We start from the raw sequence: 18,236 nt of genomic DNA on the forward strand, positions 1-18,236 counted from the left end.
CTGGGAAATCTCTGTAGACTGATGGCATTTCATGCCATTCAGCCTTATAATCTTAAAATGTGAGCAAAATCAGCTGTTTTGTCATCACTTTAGACATTACGCTAGAGAATCATTCAAACACTAGCTCTAAAGTGACATTTGTGAAGTAGCAACGGTTCCTGCTGTTCTGATGATCAGCTGCAGATGTGAGTGAACGGCAGAAGAAAGTAGTTCCTCTTTAAAAAAGAGTTTTTGAGGCTCTGTGTTTGATTTTCTTTTTTATATACACGATTATGACTTCAAACTGTTGTATAAACACAATATCACACTTGTAGTAGTGCAATATGGAAGTATGTATATGATCCCTGGTGGGACACTAAAACACTCTGCCTGCGGCCTTGAGCCAACCCACACCTCCCATCAGTGCAGACATACAGTCATATCACACATCTACACTTCTGTAATATTGCTTATATATATTAATAGTTACATTGCATATCTTGATCTTAAAATCTTGAAGATGGTACCGTATATAACATAAAATAAATGTAATGTTTTTATTTTAAGTAGGATTAGTGTACAGCTTTATATATTTTTTGTTTATATGAATGAAAATATACAACAATACAAAAAAATTAATTGATCGCTTGAAGATCACTCTGGGTCTGTGATTTATAGTTTTGCATTGGAGTGAAACAGAATGTTGTGTTTTTAGACATGTTTGTATTCATTTTTTTTTTTTAAATGTTTTAACATTTTAACATTTTTGGTGAAATAATCCTGAATTTCAATCACAACAAATGAATTTGTTAAATTTATTTAAAAAACAAAGAAACAAATAAATGTAAGCAAACCTTTATGAAACAAAACAAACATTAACACTTTACTCACTAAATCCTGAAAAACTTTTTCCCTTTTCCATACAGTAGCTGTAAATGTATAGGATTGCTAAACAGTGAATTACAGTATAAACACTTTCTACCTTATATCAATATTCATGTACAAAAACAAAAACAAAAAAACAAGATATTATTGTGATTTTTATAATAAAATAGGCAGGTCAGGGTAATTAGGCAAGTCATTGTATAATGATGGTTTGTTCTGTAGACTATCGAGAAAAATATCTATAGCTCAAAGGGGCTAATAATTTTGACGTTAAAATGATCATTAAAAAGCCAAAATAAATCAAACAAATAAGACTTTCTCCTGAAGAAAACAATAGTATTAGACTTTCTGTGAAAATTTCCTTGCTCAATATTTTTGACTTATACATATATATGTGTGCGTGCGTGTTTTATTGTATTAATAAATGAAAATATACTGCAAAGCAGTCAATTGACCACTTGAAGATCATTCTGGGTTTGTGATTTATATTTTTGTATTTAAGTAAAACAAAATTTTGTTCAATTCTGTAAACTACTGATGACATTTCTTTCAATTTTATTCTTGAATAAATAACAAAAAAAAATGTAAACATGAGTGTATTTAGTTTTTACTAAACAGCAATACTAATGTTTAACATCTGAAGACATAAAAAAAAATAATGTTTGGTGGATTAATCATGAATTTCAATCGCAACAAATTAAAAAAAAAAAACTGTTATTGCGACAAATTGTCATTTTCTGGAAAAAAAAGGTTAATTAAACAAACAAAATAAAGTTTAGCCGAACTTTATAGAACAAAACAAATACTAACATTTTACTGAAACTGGCCCCCCATAGCTGTATATGAATAGCAGTGTCTGGTAATTGTCTGGTAATTAGGTGTTATGTTAAGTTTCACATGTTGATGCATGACAAGCGTGTGGATGTTCCTTTGTACAGACAGAGAACGTGACAAAGCGAAGGAGCGCTTCATCAAAGCCACCCTGAAACTGCATGAACACCACAATGAGTATGTGCTGTCAGTGAAAGCTGCGCAGGTTCATCACCAGCTCCACTACGGCCAATCACAGCCTGCGCTGCTCGGAGCCTTACAGACACTGCAGGAGGAAATGGTGCTAATTCTGTGAGTCAACTTTCATCACAAAATAAAGCCGGACAGGTCTATTGACAGCCTGAATTGAAGCAGAGCACTGTTGCATATGACTTAAAGTACTGTATTCTGCGAAAACAACCACCTGGATGTACTTTAGCCCATTTATTACATAGCCACTAAACAGTAATATGTGACACAAAACATTGTTCTGAGCCACGAAAGTTTGTTAATACTTTGATTATCCACTGAAAAAAAATATTTATTGGATTTACTACATTATTTTCCATGTAGGCAAAGCTGTCAGAAACAAAAATGGATGAATGGAGCATACACTAACTTAGTGTTTTCCAGCCCTGTTCCTAGAGGCACACCAACAGTACATATTCTGTATGTCTCCCTTATCTGACCCATTAACCTCAGGTTTTGGAGTCTCTTATGTTCTGATAAGTTGATTCAGGTGTGTTTGCCTAGGAAAAGGTTGAAATTGTGTACTGTCGGCGTGAATTCAGGAACAGGGTTGGGTAACACTGACTGCACTAACCTACGTATTATTCAGTCACAAGATGGTGCTAAATTGTCAAAAATAGCAGTGTGACATATAAGCAATTATTAGGCCCACATGGAATCTGCGCGAGCAGAATTCCGCAGATTTTCCGCAGAATTCCACAGATTTTCCGCAGAATTCCGCAGATTTTCCACAGAATTCCGCAGATTTTCCACAGATTTCCGCAAATTTTTAGCCCATCATTAATTATTTTTATTTACTTGAGTAAATCTAAGTTTATTCAGTTTTTTTTATTAATTACAGTGATATTATTGACTAATATGAAAATGTTCATCAGATTTATGTACAATGCAGTTTGTAAAGTCATATTTTCTGTCTTTTAGTAGATTAAGATTTTAGTAGATTTACCAAATAAAGTGAATCTAATTGGATTTGCATTTTAAACATTAAATAAAGGTTAAAATAAATATTTTTTATTTCACATATTAATGTTTTAGTTATGATACTTCCAAAATAATTCCGCAGAAATCCGTAGATTTTTACCAAAATTCTCTGCAGAAATAGCAAAAAATGTCCGCAGATTCAGTCTGACCCTAGAAATTGTATAGACGTCAGCGTATTCACTTATGGCGAAAGTTTGAAGTTCTCACATGAGCCTGTGTTAGTCAGAATACCATATCTTGGAATGTAACAACTGACCAATCAAAATGATGTATTCCAGACAGCCGTGTAAAAAAAAACGTGTTGAATGCTTGTTGATTGGCATGCAATAGATACAATTTTAAAAAGCTCTGGGTTGTTTTAACTCAATGCTAGGTAAAAAGACACCATTGGGTACAAAAAATGTAATTAAATTCTAATTTAAAGGGCTCCTGTTTTACACATTTGACAAGATTTAAGATAAGTCTTTGGTGTCTCCAGAATGTGTCTGTAAAGTTTCAGCTCAAAGTACTCATTAGATCATTTTTATACTCTCATTAATATATGTGAATTTTGGGGTTAGAGGACATTGTAGCTGTTGTGGCTGTCTGTGCCTTCAAATGCAAATGAGCTGGTTCTCCCTGCCCACTGTTCCCACATGTGTCTGTTTCTCCTGTTGCGTCACATCAGATAAACAGCAGTCAGTGACAGATGTATGTGAATGAAGCAGAGATTCTGTTCAGAGTCAAAATACCAAGTAAGATTATTTGATGTATTTGTTGTGGAGTTTATTCAAGATTTTCTAAAACGACGAGTGACACACGGTTGCCGTTAAAAAGTACCCAATACATGCACAACTTGTTTTAACTTTGCACTATTTATGCATTTCTACTTAAAGCAATTGATGGCCAATAGACAACACGATGCCGATCCTCCGCCCCAGTTGGAAACCCGCTTGCGAAAAACACACATTTAGGTCCCGTTTACACGAGCACGTCTTAGTTTTAAAATGGCATTTCAGAATAAAGATGATCCCTTTCCACACCGTGTTTTACCTAGCATTTCTGAAAAGTCCTCTGAAAAAGCACACCACATGACCACACACACACACACAGCCACACACACTGTCATGCGTCCATCTGAGCTCCAGTGAGCAGTGCACATTGGACAGTTTAATAAGGATGTATTGCTGGATTGCGTCTCACTATAGTTGTTAAACGTGATATTCAGACATCCCAAGTCTCCCGCAAATGCATAGAGCCTCCCAGATGCCCGCAGATGAGTGATAATCTCCCGGAAATTGCGCGCCTCCCTCCCAGTCCTCAAATAAGTCGAACACCCTTCTCAACCCTCACCACCGGATCACTCCTCGCTCTTCAGACACGTCGCACGCACTCTATCAAACACCTCCTTCCCCGCTTTTCACATAACGACAATGTCATCGTCCATCGCGATGTTTTATATTAGACATCGTATGATGCCGAATCGCCCAACCCTAGTAGACACTGCTGCATGGATATGTTATACTACTGTACAAAGTAAACCGGATTTAACATCTACAAACTGGGACTCCTGTTGTGTGCTTGAAACATTTTCACTTATAATTGTAGTGACGCAGCAGTGGCGATTCCAGCAGTTATGAATTACATTGTGATTTTACTTTTCTTAATACTATATGCACTGTTTTATAAACATTTAAACTTTTAAAACTCATTCTGCATGTGCAGCTGATCACAGAGAGTTGGAACAGATCTTTTAATCCCAGTTTTTATGCAAATCCTGTCCTGTGGACATGTTTATATGGATTACTATGAAGACATGTTAATATACACCTGTCAATCATATTGGTGGGTGGGGAAAACCACATTACTACATCACTTTGCGGTAGGCCTCAAAATCACAGGTATTTGGATATTATTTTAACGTCAGGAATTTAAAAAAATTAATTTGTTGTGTTTATATCATTTCAGTATGACTGTGGACACACTACACCTACACACAGTTCTGTTCAAACAGCATCCTGAAGTTGGTTTTGCATCATAGGTGTCCTTTAAAAAAAAAACTACATTGGGCGTGTTCGTATTTGACCCAACAACCCAGCATTGTTTTTTGTGTATGGTGTCATTGACTACTGGTCAGCAGTATGCGTAATCATTACCTTTTTTAGAACAGGCGACAGTTATAGACTTCTGCTTTTTTCCCCGAATGTACAATATACTGCAGATATAGATACAGTTAGTGGAAAAGCAGAAGTAGGGTATCTGTTTATGGTGTGTGTGTGTAATGTGACCTGTTTTTGTCCTCAGGAAAGAGATTCTGCAGGAGTATTTTGATCTGTCGAGTTTGATTCAGGATGAGGTAGTGAGTGTTCACACTGAAATGGCCAATGCCCTGAAGGCCATCCAGCCGCACAAAGAGTACGACAACTTCATTCAGCAAAACAGGTATATAAGTATTTCCCTTTTGTTCCCCAGGCTTTGCTAAATGCAAAGAGATCCCATATTAGATGAACAAAGGATGTAGCACACAGCTGCCTACTTTCTATATTGAACTGTGTGTCGTGTCCTAAAGTCAACATAACATCAAAGTCGACCCTGTTAACTTTAATTGTATATGTTCCTTTTTTGCTCATTATTCAAGATTGCACATTATAATTAACTGGATCAAACGGTTGGTCAAAGCTGATTCCTTAGCAACTATTCTGCTGTACTAACAAAGCTTAAACTTAAGCTTTTAAAAATCCTAAATGGATGGATAGATAAACTAATGGATTGACAGAAGGATTGTTGAACAGATATAAAGATGGATGCATGAATGGATTAATTGATTGTTAAATGGATGGATGGATGGATGGATGGATGGATGGATGGATGGATGGATGGATGAATGAATGGGTGGATGGATGGATAGATTGATAAAAGGATTGTTAAACAGATATAAAGACAGATTCATGGATAAATAGATATGATGATTGTTAAATGGATGGATGGGTTGATAGAAGGATTGTTAAAAAGATATAAAGATGGATGCATGGATAGATTGATTGTTAAATGGATGGATAGATGGATTAAAAGGATTGTTAAACACATATAAAGATATATGCATGGATAGATTAATTGATTGTTAAATGGATGGAAGGATGGATGGGTTGATAGAAGGATTGTTAAACAGATATAAAGATGGATGCATGGATATATTAAATGATTGCTAAATGAATGGATGGATTGATAGAAGTATTGTTAAACAGATATAAAGATGGATAGATTGATTGTTAAATGGATGGATGGATTGATAGAAGGATTGTTAAACAGATATAAAGATGGATGCATGGATATATTAAATGATTGCTAAATGAATGGATGAATGGATGGATTGATAGAAGTATTGTTGAAAAGATGGTTATGAAGATGAATGGATAGATTGTTAAACGTATGGATGGATTCAATGATTGTCAAACAGATGTAAAGATGTATAGTCATTGATTGTTAAACAGATGGATGGATTCATAGCTTGTTAAACATAAAGATGGATGGGTAGATAGATTAATCAATTGTTAGATGGATTGATTTATTGATTGTTAAAATATATGGATGGATGGATTTATTGATAAACAGATATTAAGATGGATGTATGAATTGATGCATGGACGAACAGATGAATGGTGGATAGATAGATTAATTGATCATTAGATGGATGGATGGATTGATTTATTGATTGTTAAATGAATGGATGAATTTACTGATAAACGGATATAAAGATGGATGAATGGATGCATGAACGAACATGAATGATGGATAGATAGATTCATTGATTATTAGATGGATGAATGTATTTATTGATTGTTAAATGTATGCATGGATGGATTTATTGATTGTTAAACAGATATAAAGATGGATGGATGGATGCATGGATGAACAAATGGACGATGGATAGATAGAGTCATCAATCATTAGATGGATGGATGGATGGATTCATTGATTGTAAGATGGATGGATTGGATTTAATGATAATTTATCTGATATAAGGATGGATGAATGGATGGATGAACGAATAGACAGACAGATGGATAGAAAGATAGAAAAATAGATTTTTAGATTAAAGCATTGGATTTACTAATGGATGGATGGACGGATAGATTAATGGATGGATTCATTGTTAAATAGATACAAAGATTGATGGATATTCATTGATGGTTAAATGGATAAATAGATTCATTTAATATTGGATTTATTCATTGTTAAACTGATGGATGGATGGATAGATGGATAAGAATGGATGGATAATTTGTTAGATGGATGGATGGATGGAAGGAGGAAGGGATGGATGGATGGATGGATGGATGGATGGATGGATGGATGGATAGATAGATAGATAGATAGATAGATAGATAGATAGATAGATAGATAGATAGATAGATAGATAGATAGATAGATAGATAGATAGATAGATAGATAGATAGATAGATAGATAGATAGATAGATAGATAGATAGATAGATAGATATTTTTCACTAAGAAAACATGTTGTTGAAGTGGGAGGGAAAGTTGCTTTGACTACAACATGACTAAAAAATAAATTCAACTAATAACATCACAGCCCAGTTTAGGTTTAATAATCAAATCCTGATTAATCAAGTCATAGCGAGCATTATCTCCATTTCATTTGTGCAGGTCACGAGGAGAGGTTCCTGCATGTGTGGAGTTTGACTGCAGTCTGCTGGAAGAGGCTGACGCTCTGGAGCCTGAAGATCTGCAGCTCAATGAGCTCACAGTAGAGGGAATCCAGCATCGGTGAGCTGCTGCTTCTTTTTTCTGACCACCACTGTGGAGCAACAGTGCTGGCAGTGAAAGCGCAAATGCCAGAAAGGAAGAAGTGAAATCGCTGTTGTTGTTTCTAAAACTGTGATGAACAATTGAACACTCTAACAGGTTTTATGGATTTATATATATATATATATATATATATATATATATATATATATATATATATATATATATATATATATATATATATATATATATATATGCGCGTGTGTGTGTGTTTGTTGTTGTTTGTTATTGTTTGTGTGTGTGAGTGTGTGTGTGTTTGTTTTGGATAACAGGCACCATTTTAAGCTAATTAGAAACCAGATAATTAGTTTTTTTATTTGCACACTAAAATCTATTCTCTAAGCAGGACATCACAACCCATTACGCAGGGGGTTTTTTTACAGCAAAAGGTTTTTTCTATAATCTGCAAAATGTGCTAAAAAACACTTTTTTTGTGCCAAAAAGCACAAACCTGGTAATTGGTTGTGTGTTCATATAAATTTTATTATAATCAGGGCTTCACATTAACACATACCAAATGCAGGTAGATTTCAGCTGTGGTGGGTTAAACAGCTGCTCTCACTAGCCACTTTGGCTGGTTGAAAATAATTTTTAAATTGCTAATGCTGGCTCGTCACTAAAGAGTAGACTGTTAGACCTAATCCCAATTCTAGTTTTTTACCCCTAACCCTTAAACCCCTGCCCTTAAAACCTAGGGTTAAGGGGAAGGGCTTCAAAATGTACCCCTAAGAATTGGGACAGCACTACAGCACCTATACACGTCATCATATGTCATCGCAATCTCTTGCTTCATATGAGATTGAAGATCGCAAATTATTCCAGCTGTTATTTTTTCCAGTATTTAGCTTCAGGAAATCACTGAATGCATATATCATGTTATCATAAAGATATAATGTGGCAATAAGATTGTTACTATACTGCACATTTACATACACTGTGGCCATATTCATCTATGTAAACACACCAAAAACAACATTAACATTATAGCAGACACTGTAAAAAGCCCAATCCCAGCCACTAGACTTTTCTGACAGGGTATTCAAGTGTCGGAATGTTGTGGGACTGCTGTACAGAAGTTATTATTAGGGATTATAGTTTTTATAGCCGTTTTTATTTTAGCATTTGTTTTTAAAGCATGGCGGTAAAACACGAACGTGGTGATGAATGTATTAATACATGTGCTTGTTTGTTGTAAAAATTCGTAATAATGACAAAAAATACTAATTTGTGGATTTAGTGACCTCCAGGTGCTGCTATCCTGCCGTTGTGGCTGCTGTATCCTGGGAAATTTAAAAAAAAAAAAATTAAGTTTCAATTGGAGATTAACTCTCCATGTACGTATAGTTAACTGATGATCTGATTTTACACTCATGACCTCCCCACAACACACTTTCTACTTGGCCAGAGAAAAAAAAGGTAAACCTTTAGTGTTAAGCCCTGAAAAGTCATAGAAAAAAACTAATTGCAATGCCAAACTATGAAACCACAGCCCATTTGCTCATGCTCATTGAGCAAGCTTATACACAACACACAAAAAACTTAAATGAACGATTAGGCATGTGGACAAATCACAAAATCTAAGGCAATTTTTGCATGCCAAAGTCAAATTTATGCATATAAAATATATTTTTACAAATACAAAATTGTGGCTAATGTAAATGTTGATTGGCTAGTTACATTGGAAAGCTACTTGCAACAGTGGCTGGTGATCAAAAAAGTTAATGTCAAGCCCTGATAATATTAATAATAATAATGTCAAATTCACAACCCATTCAAAAGAAAAATGTTTGCATACTCAAGAAATATTTTAATTGTTTATAGTTTTATTGACTAAATAAAAAGAAAAAGTACTGTAACATTTGTAAAAGCATTTATATGTTTGGATACAGTAAGTTTTTTTTTTTTTTAAATAAATAATTTTATTCAACTAGGATGCATTAAAATGCTCATTAATGACTTAAGAACTAGTAATTGCTGCTTAAAATTTCAGCTCTGTCATCAAAAATGTTAAATTACATTTTAAAAACTATATAATAAATATAATAAAAATTATATTTACAAAATGTTAATTAAAAATTTTAATACTATTTCACAATATTGTCGTTTTTAACGGGACAGTTCACCCTAAGTTTCTTTTTTCTGCTGAACACAAAAGATATTTGGAAGAATGTTAGAAGCCAGCAACAAAGACTATAGAAGACACAAGACATGTCACTGATATGGTTTTGCATGGGAACATGTGTAATAGTCAATATGATGACTGAAGCCCCGCCTACTAGTAAAAGCACCAATCAGTGATCGCTAATAACTGACGAATCTCTGGGTGAGAAGCTCGGAGCAGACATGTGCTTTTATGACGGTTAATGTGGTCAACAAGCACACTGAAATCTCAACGAATACTTGCCTTACATACATAAGAAATATATCCACATAAAGTTTGAAATCTGTACTTTTAAATGAACCAACTATTCTTGAAAACAACAGTTTTCCGGATTGTAATCTGTATGAAATGAATGTGAGGTACAATCCGCTGTGTCAAACACACATTACATGACAGCAACCACTCAAACGCCCACAAACCTGCAAACAAAGATTTGCTGTCATTTCTGGAGGAGATTCGCCTGCAAGACCAAGTTGTTAATTACTTCAGAAGACCAGCGCGATCAGACGAAGCATTATCCAGAAGAAGATAATCGTACAGTTAGCTTGACAAACAGTCTTGGAGAATTTGATGTTTCCTCATTTAGACAGAATGCCTAGTGTAGATTGCCCGAGAGGCATTTGAAAAATGGCCGCTAAGTGTAATGACTTGCCTTAAAGGGACTTTGTAAGTAACCACTGACATCCGTATTAGGAAAAACAATTACTATGAAATTTAATGGTTACCAGTTTCCCTTAAATTATTTTTCATTTAACATTTTTCAAAAAAGCTTTTATGTTTAACAGAAGACATAAACTCAACAGGTTTGTGACAAGTGAAGGGTGAGTAATTGAATTTCTTTTAGTTTTGGGTGAACTGCCCTTTTAAATGCAGCAAAAAACACCAGTGCTGAAAACGTTCACACTTCCTGATATATATATATATATATATATATATATATATATATATATATATATATATATATATATATATATATATATATATATATATATATATACACACTTCACAAAAATTTGCTTGCATGACTGGCTGGCTGCAGTATTTTCACTATTTTCAGTAGCATCATACCTCATTTTGCAGTCTCATCACTGCTTCTCTTTTTGCTGTTCTTTAAAGGTCCATGAAACCCCCCTGTCTCAGCAGGGTGTTTTCACACCTCTAGTTTGAAAAAAGTCAGGAAAGTGGGTGAGTCCAGCTTTGTTTAGGGGGAGTGTCGAGTGGTAAAAGAGGGAAGGGTTTGCATGAAAAGGGGAGTTTCAGTACTTGCACGCCCTGATTTTCACAGCAAACACAGACGCAGAGATAGACAGTGACTACGTTTACATGGACATCAGTAATCAAATTAGTAGCCTGCGTCTAAATTAAACAATATTATGATCACGGTGTTTAAATTATCATGATCCTGTTTTAAATGTTATAGCACATAATACGATTAACATCATTGCATCATTGCCGCGCTATCCACATTTCCTCCGGTGTTTCATGTAATTTTGGGTGTTTCGTTCTTAATTTGTCGACTTTAAACGCAGTTTGGCACTTTCACTTTCATTCAGGAATTTTTCATGCATGCCCCCCGTGACAAACGAGATGTATTAGATGGAAGGAACTACAGTAAGAGTCTAGTGTTAATGGAATTTGATACCGCACGCCGTATGGGAGAAAAAAAAACCTCCACATTTCTCGGTAGTTGCAGAGACTCGTTAGGTGCAGAGAATAGCGTCAAACAGTGTGTAAAGACTATCCTGTCACAAAATGCGGCGAAAATCATTTCCATTGAAAATCCTACATGACGGTAATAGTTTGATTAAGGTGTTTACTTGTTTACATTGGGAGAGCAGCATTTACAGCAGATCTTTTAGTCCATAATGTTATTTTGATATTAACGTACTGTACACTTGGTTACTAAAGCATTTTGATCATGGTATGTCTTTAAAAACGGAGCGTACTGCTGACAATACTACCTAACTCAGTAACAAAGAACACTGATCACACACTTACCTAATCCGTAGAGAAAGGACAATCTACACGAACTGGAAACGTGTCTTTTTTTTAAAAGAAGACGAGCGGCAATCCGGATTTCACCCGTTGCGAAAAGCTCTCAGGTAAAAAAATGTTGCTTACAAACATATTGCTGCCGCATGTTAGCAGACCACTGTCATCCACAGATGTGAGGCCACACGCCAGCTGCTCTCTGTAAGTGGGAAATGAAAACAAAACATTTGTTGCAGCACATTTATAAACGAAACACTGATGACCCATGTCTCCGAACAATTCTTCCTCTTTCACTTTTTTTAATTACGTCTGAACCTCATTTACAATAGAGCTTACTGATTGCTTTAAACCAAGTCTTTCTCATGAATTAATGCTGAAAACTCAAAGACGTCTCGTTGTACCCGCCGATACAGACATCCAGTCTCAATGCTTGCTTTTACACAAGAATCTCATGGCCGTGACGCAGCATCAAAATTTCTTTTCAAACCGAAAGAATGAATTTGCGAAATAACCAAAAAAAATAAATAAATAAATAATAATAATATTTTACTCTTTTTTTTTGTGAAACATGTTTGTCCTAATAGTGTTTTTAGCAGCATGGGACACACATATGAATGCCATCATCTCAAAAAATGTGCTTTGGTGTTTCGTGACCCTTTAAGGCTCACGGCTGTGGAGGAGGAGCTCTTGGGTCTGGCCAGTACTCTGAGTTCGCAGCAGGCCACTGTAAACCAGCTGGAGTTGGATCTGCAGGATGAGGAGAGATCTGCGAACATAGGGCAAAGGTGAGCCTGCAAGGTCTTTGCACACAAAACTAAACGCCTCAGCAGTATAATTACCAAATAGAGTTTTACAGTGTCCCTACTATGCTTTTATCACCTTTCATGTAGTAAAATGGCTGTTTGTGAAGGTAAACGGACTGCAAAGTTCACAATGAAGGAAGCTTATGATGACCACAAGAAAGAAGTGCTTCTGAACTGCATGAAATGAGTCATATTTGCATAAAGTCAGTCTGTGGTTGCCAAGGCGCAGTGCACTTTTCTCTTACGTTTGCTTTTAAAAACAATTGGGTTAAAGGAAGAGTTTAGGTCAGTGGTTTGATCTATACAACAAGCCACGTGTACAGATGCTATGACAAGTCTGAGTTAGTTTCTTTTTTTTTCTCCGAGCAAGCTTACAGAATGGAGAAATTTTTTCCTACATGTGGTTTGTCAAACCCACTCGACTAACTGCAGCACACTCAGAACTGCACAGTGTTTTCAAGAAGTATGGGATGCTTATTAGAAGTGCATAATAAGAAGGTGTCTGGTGCATATGGAGAGGAAACGAGTGTCACCTACAGGTGGTTTCTCAAGCCCACTCACCTGCGTAAGGCACACTCGGAATTGCACAATGTTTTCACGAAGTATGAGGTGCTTATGAGAATGTGTCTGGTGCATATGAACAGAAAAAGATTTACCAACAGGTGGTTTGTCAAGTCCACTCACCTGCATTAAGCACTCTCAGAATTGCACAATGTTATCAAGTAGTTTGGAGTGTGTCGTATAAGAAGACGTCTGAAGCACACTCAGAATTGCATGATGTTGATTTTGTTTAACTATGAATGCGATCTTTTGTTTTTCAGGGTTTATCAGTTCAGTAAACGTAACGCTCTGGAGGACAGCAGGCAGCAGGTGGTTCTGTCTATGGTGGTTCGAGCTCGTCTGGAGGCCCAGCGGAGGCTTCTGGCAGATAAACTTCAGTGTCTTGGCACTAATGAGCTTCCTTCTTTAGGCCTGGATGATGATCGGATATCTCTGACCTCCAGCAATTCAGTTAGTTAACTTGCAACTTATTCAGTCTTTCCTACATCCTACACTCACTTTGCTTTCTTCAGCTGTACTTGAATTGATTTGGAAAGGTTTTAAACTTTGGATTTACCATTCTGCAATACTAAGTCAAATTCACGCAGCTACATATGAATTAAAACCTTTGTAACTTTATAAAACATCAACTTGACTGAAAGTACAATGAAATCATAAAATGGCCCCTGTAAACAATCTAGTAGCTTCATCAAAACTGTAAAAAGCAGAAGGTCTACTTTAAATGACAGTCATGCTTGTTGTAACATGTTGTAAAGTTGATTTTGAAATACGAGAATTGCACAACTATCTATACTCTGAACTACCAGGGCTCTCTCTCTCATGCTCTTTGACCTTTCCGAATATGGCTTTTTCCCTGTGAACACCCATAACAAGACAAAGATTTTTTTTTTATATTTCCCAAATAATGTTTAACAGAGCAAGGAAATTTTCACTGTATGTCTGATAGTATTTTTTCTTCTAGTTAAAGTCCTATTTGTTTTATTTCGGCTAGAATAAAAGCAGTTTTTAATTTTTTAAAAACCATTTTAAGGTCAAAATTATTAGCCCGTTTAAGCTATATTTTATACAGAACAAATCTTTATACAATAACTTGCCTAATTACCCTAACCTGCCTAGTTAACCTAATTAAACTAGTTAAGCCTTTAAATGTCATTTTAATCTGTGTAGAAGTGTCTTGAAAAATATCTAGTCTAATATTATTTACCGTCATCATACAAAGATAAAATAAACCAGTTATTAGAATTGAGTTATTAAGACTGACGTTTATACAAAGGCTTTTGCACAGTACTGTATAATGTTTGGGTATTTCTTTGTCTCTTAATTAAGATATAAACAGAAATTAATCATAAATATGGAAAATTTCTTTTCAGTTGATCTCATACTACCTCTATAACGTTCAGGTCTGGACTCTGTGGAGGTCATTTCATGACTGCCAGTGTTTTATCATGTTTATTTCCTTTAAATATTATTTCACTATCGTTGCATTTAAATCTGAAACCTGTTTGTTTTCAGTCAGATTCTCAGATTCCGACCGTCAGTTTAGACAGTGCTATGACAAAAAAACAAGAGGAGGAGTCTGTTAGGTTGTAATAACTCTCCTGAAACATTTTTCCAGATTTTTCTGAATGAGATGCCTACTTTACAACATCCAATCAGCTCGCAGTAGAAATAACAAGCCACGCCCACTGTTTTCTCATTTAATATTACGTTTCTTTAGGATCTGCGTCACAATACGATAAAGAAAATGGTTGCATCTTCCGGTTCATTCGAATGTTAAATTTGTTATGTATAGAAAAACTACATGCATGAGTGAATGACAATATATGTAAATACAAAAAATATAATGTAATTATAGTATTAGGAGAGGCTTTAATATATGCATCATTACATTTGCACACCTTATCTATCATGTAGTTCATCCTTATATCATATCATGCAGGAGCGTGACAAAGACCACAAGCACCTGAACATTGATGTAATCAGGAATCACCTGAGCAGCCTGTTCAAGCCCAAATACACGGTCAGTAGTGCTTCACGTCTGTCTTTCTCTCTCAGCTCCTCCCTGCTCAGCGCTCATATCTGTATGTGCAACTTGTGTCTGTAGAGTAGTGTGTTTTATACACCTCAACAGGTTCCCCCAGCCTTGACACCAGTGCCCGACGTGGAGAAGCCCCTGACGCAGCAGGTCTGGTATCATGGTGCCATCCCACGTATGGAGGTGCAGGAGCTGCTGAAAAATGATGGAGACTTTCTGGTTCGAGAAAGTCAGGGAAAACAGGAATATGTGCTTTCTGTGCACTGGGGCGGTCAGTGCCGACACTTCCTCATTCAGAGTACAGACGTGAGTTTACCATACTGCAAATGAGTTCACTGTGTGTTATCATGGGTGGTGGAATGTTTGGTTTAAAGCGGCCCTATTATGCCTCTTTTAACAAAATGTAAAATGAGTCTCTGATGTCCCTAGAGTAAATATGTGACATTTCAGCTCAAAATACCACACAAGAAATTTGTTATAACTCTTTGAAACTGCTCCTTTTAGGCTTTGATGCTAATGGTCCTGTTTTGGTGACTGTCGCTTTAAATTCAAATGAGAAATGCTCTTTTCAAAAGGGGGCGGGTCTATGAATGCCTCATTGTGGCAGATTCAAAAACTCCAATGGGTGGGGCTTTTCCCTTAGATGACACATACAAAGGCAGAATGTCAATCCAAGGGCTCTATTTTAATGATCTAGGCGCAAAGTCTAAAGTGTATGGCCCAAAGGGTTAAGGACATGTCCAAATCCACTTTTGCTATTTTAAGGATTGAAAAATATGCTTTGCGCCCCAGAGCATGGTCTAACAGGGTTGTGCTTATTCTTTTAGGCCCCATTTACACTGCCAGTTAAATGTGACCCAGTTCCAAATTTCTTTGCTCATATGTGACACAGATCAGATCTGTTCTATGGCAATGTAAACACGAAAAAAAATGCATACATTCAGATATTCAGAGATCTGTTTCAGGCCTCCTTCATATGTGGATATAAATTGGATATGTGACAATGCGACTGTCATGTAACCAGCCAGATCGGATTTATTGAGTCATTAAGTTTTGTACGTCATTAAACTTGCGACAATGTGGTGCTTCTCCGCAATTTAATGACATAGAAGGAAGAGCATGTGTGGTGACGCTGATGCGGTAAACAACAACAACAACAGAGGAAACATGGAGGAGAAAAGTGGTCAGTGGCCACAATTTGCTCCCACCAGACCTGAGATCTCTCTCGTACCCACAAATTTCTCTGAAAGGTGAAGGAAACCATACATAAACCACAGGCGCAAGCTGCGATGACAGCACTTTCACTCCTCCTCCGCCTCAAAATCATTTTAACATTGGGCGAACTTATATATATTTACATATTATATATATATATATAATTCTATATATTTGCATATTTTACAGAGCTAAAAAGAAGACAAATTCTTCCATCGTTGGTAGTGTGGCACAGATGCTAGAACCCGCCTTTATGTATGTGCGACATTGTAAATCAGTGGTCACCAAACTTGTTCCTGGAGGGCCGGTGTCCTGCAGATTTTAGCTCCAACTCTAATCAAACATACCTGAACAAGCTAATCAAGGTCTTACTAGGTATATTTGAAACATCCAGGCAGGTGTGTTGAGGCAAGTTGGAGCTAAACTCTGCAGGGACATCGGCCCTCCAGGACTGAGATTGGTGAGCCCTGTCGTGAATGGCATAGCAAATGTAAACTCATAAATCGGATATGTGTCACAATTAAAAGAATGTGTAAACGGACAGATATAGACAACAAATCGGAATTGGGCTTCAAGACCAGACAGTGTAAAAGGGGCCTTAATAAGTTAATAATTAACCAATAATCATTAAAAATTAATAATAAACCAATCAGAGTCTCATCTCCCTTTCCCTTTAAGAGTCAGTTGCTTTGCCCAAAGGCGCATTTGCTATTTACAAGGTGCACTTTGTAAGAGGAAAAACTGAATGATTCACTGGTGAGAAAACAGGTAAACAAACCATCTGCAGCACAAGGATAAAGAACGAGCCTCCTCCATTCGCCCTCTTTACTTTTACTCGTTACTTTACTAATTTACTTTCGTGGATAAGGAAATGGTGTTGTACGCACTCTTTTGAAGACATCCATTAGCCTACATTTTTTATTTCATTTGTTAAGCACAAAGATTTGTTTCAAAACTATTTCTCAATTCCGTTCTACTTTCCTGCAAAATGCTGGTCATATCCAAACACACGTCCTATTCTTATGCCCCATATGGTGATGCATACATCTCCAAAACCCGAAAATGTATCAAAGCAAATATAAATATGCATATAATAAATAATACTAATGATAATAACATTATACAAATGCAAATGGTCATGAATGAACTGAAAAAAGCCCCCGACATGAAGAAGCCATGGAGGCAGTGGTTTTAATAATTATCTAGAAAATAATCATTTTTGTAATATTTTAATCCTTAATTTCTTTTATATGTAAAGATATTTGTGTATTGCTGTACATCCTGTGTTTGTTAAGCAATATGTTAGCATTTGTACCCACATAGGCACATAATTAACGCACTCTAAGCTGGACTTTAGACCAGCTTTCAGTTGGTCAAATTGCGCAGTTTATTTCAGTTCCTCAAAATAGCAACACGCTAACAATGCCCCTAACGCACCCTATTTTCAGACCAGCACGCCCCTGAGTCCACAAAGTGGTGCAAATGGATTTGCCATTTAAACAGCATGGTGCAAAATGTGAATATTAGGGTTGCGCTGGTCTGAAAATAGCAACAAATCGCGCCAAACATGTCTTGCACCTTATTGCGCTGAGTGAATGATAGAGCCCAAAGTGTTTCTGCAGACTGTTTTTGTGAAGTGAAATTATGTATAAAAAAAAAAATAAATTGAATGAATCAATTTCAAATTAATCTACAAATATGCTGTTTATTTACTCTCACTTAGGTCATATAAGATGTACAGTAGGGGCTTTTTTACTTAA

General features: G+C 36.0%; 1 protein-coding gene across 5 annotated transcripts in view; it reads left to right on the plus strand.

The window, feature by feature from the left end:
• fes (FES proto-oncogene, tyrosine kinase) overlaps positions 1 to 18,236 on the plus strand; it is a 55,146-nt gene that overhangs the window by 24,596 nt on the left and 12,314 nt on the right. For 2 of the 5 annotated variants that reach the window (XM_087259705.1, XM_087259704.1), the window contains exons 6-12: positions 1,803 to 1,986; positions 5,188 to 5,325; positions 7,551 to 7,670; positions 12,525 to 12,647; positions 13,487 to 13,676; positions 15,166 to 15,246; positions 15,331 to 15,567. In XM_087259705.1, coding sequence (XP_087115831.1) covers positions 1,803 to 1,986; positions 5,188 to 5,325; positions 7,551 to 7,670; positions 12,525 to 12,647; positions 13,487 to 13,676; positions 15,166 to 15,246; positions 15,331 to 15,567 — 1,073 coding nt within the window. Of the gene's footprint in view, positions 1 to 1,802; positions 1,987 to 5,187; positions 5,334 to 7,550; positions 7,671 to 12,524; positions 12,648 to 13,486; positions 13,677 to 15,165; positions 15,247 to 15,330; positions 15,568 to 18,236 lie in introns of all 5 variants that reach the window. The other 3 variants (XM_087259707.1, XM_087259706.1, NM_001199869.1) reach the window with 2 other exon arrangements.

Source organism: Danio rerio, chromosome 7 (assembly GCF_052040795.2).
Source record: "Danio rerio strain M-AB ecotype USA chromosome 7, GRCz13ab, whole genome shotgun sequence".
Lineage (NCBI taxonomy): Eukaryota > Metazoa > Chordata > Actinopteri > Cypriniformes > Danionidae > Danio > Danio rerio.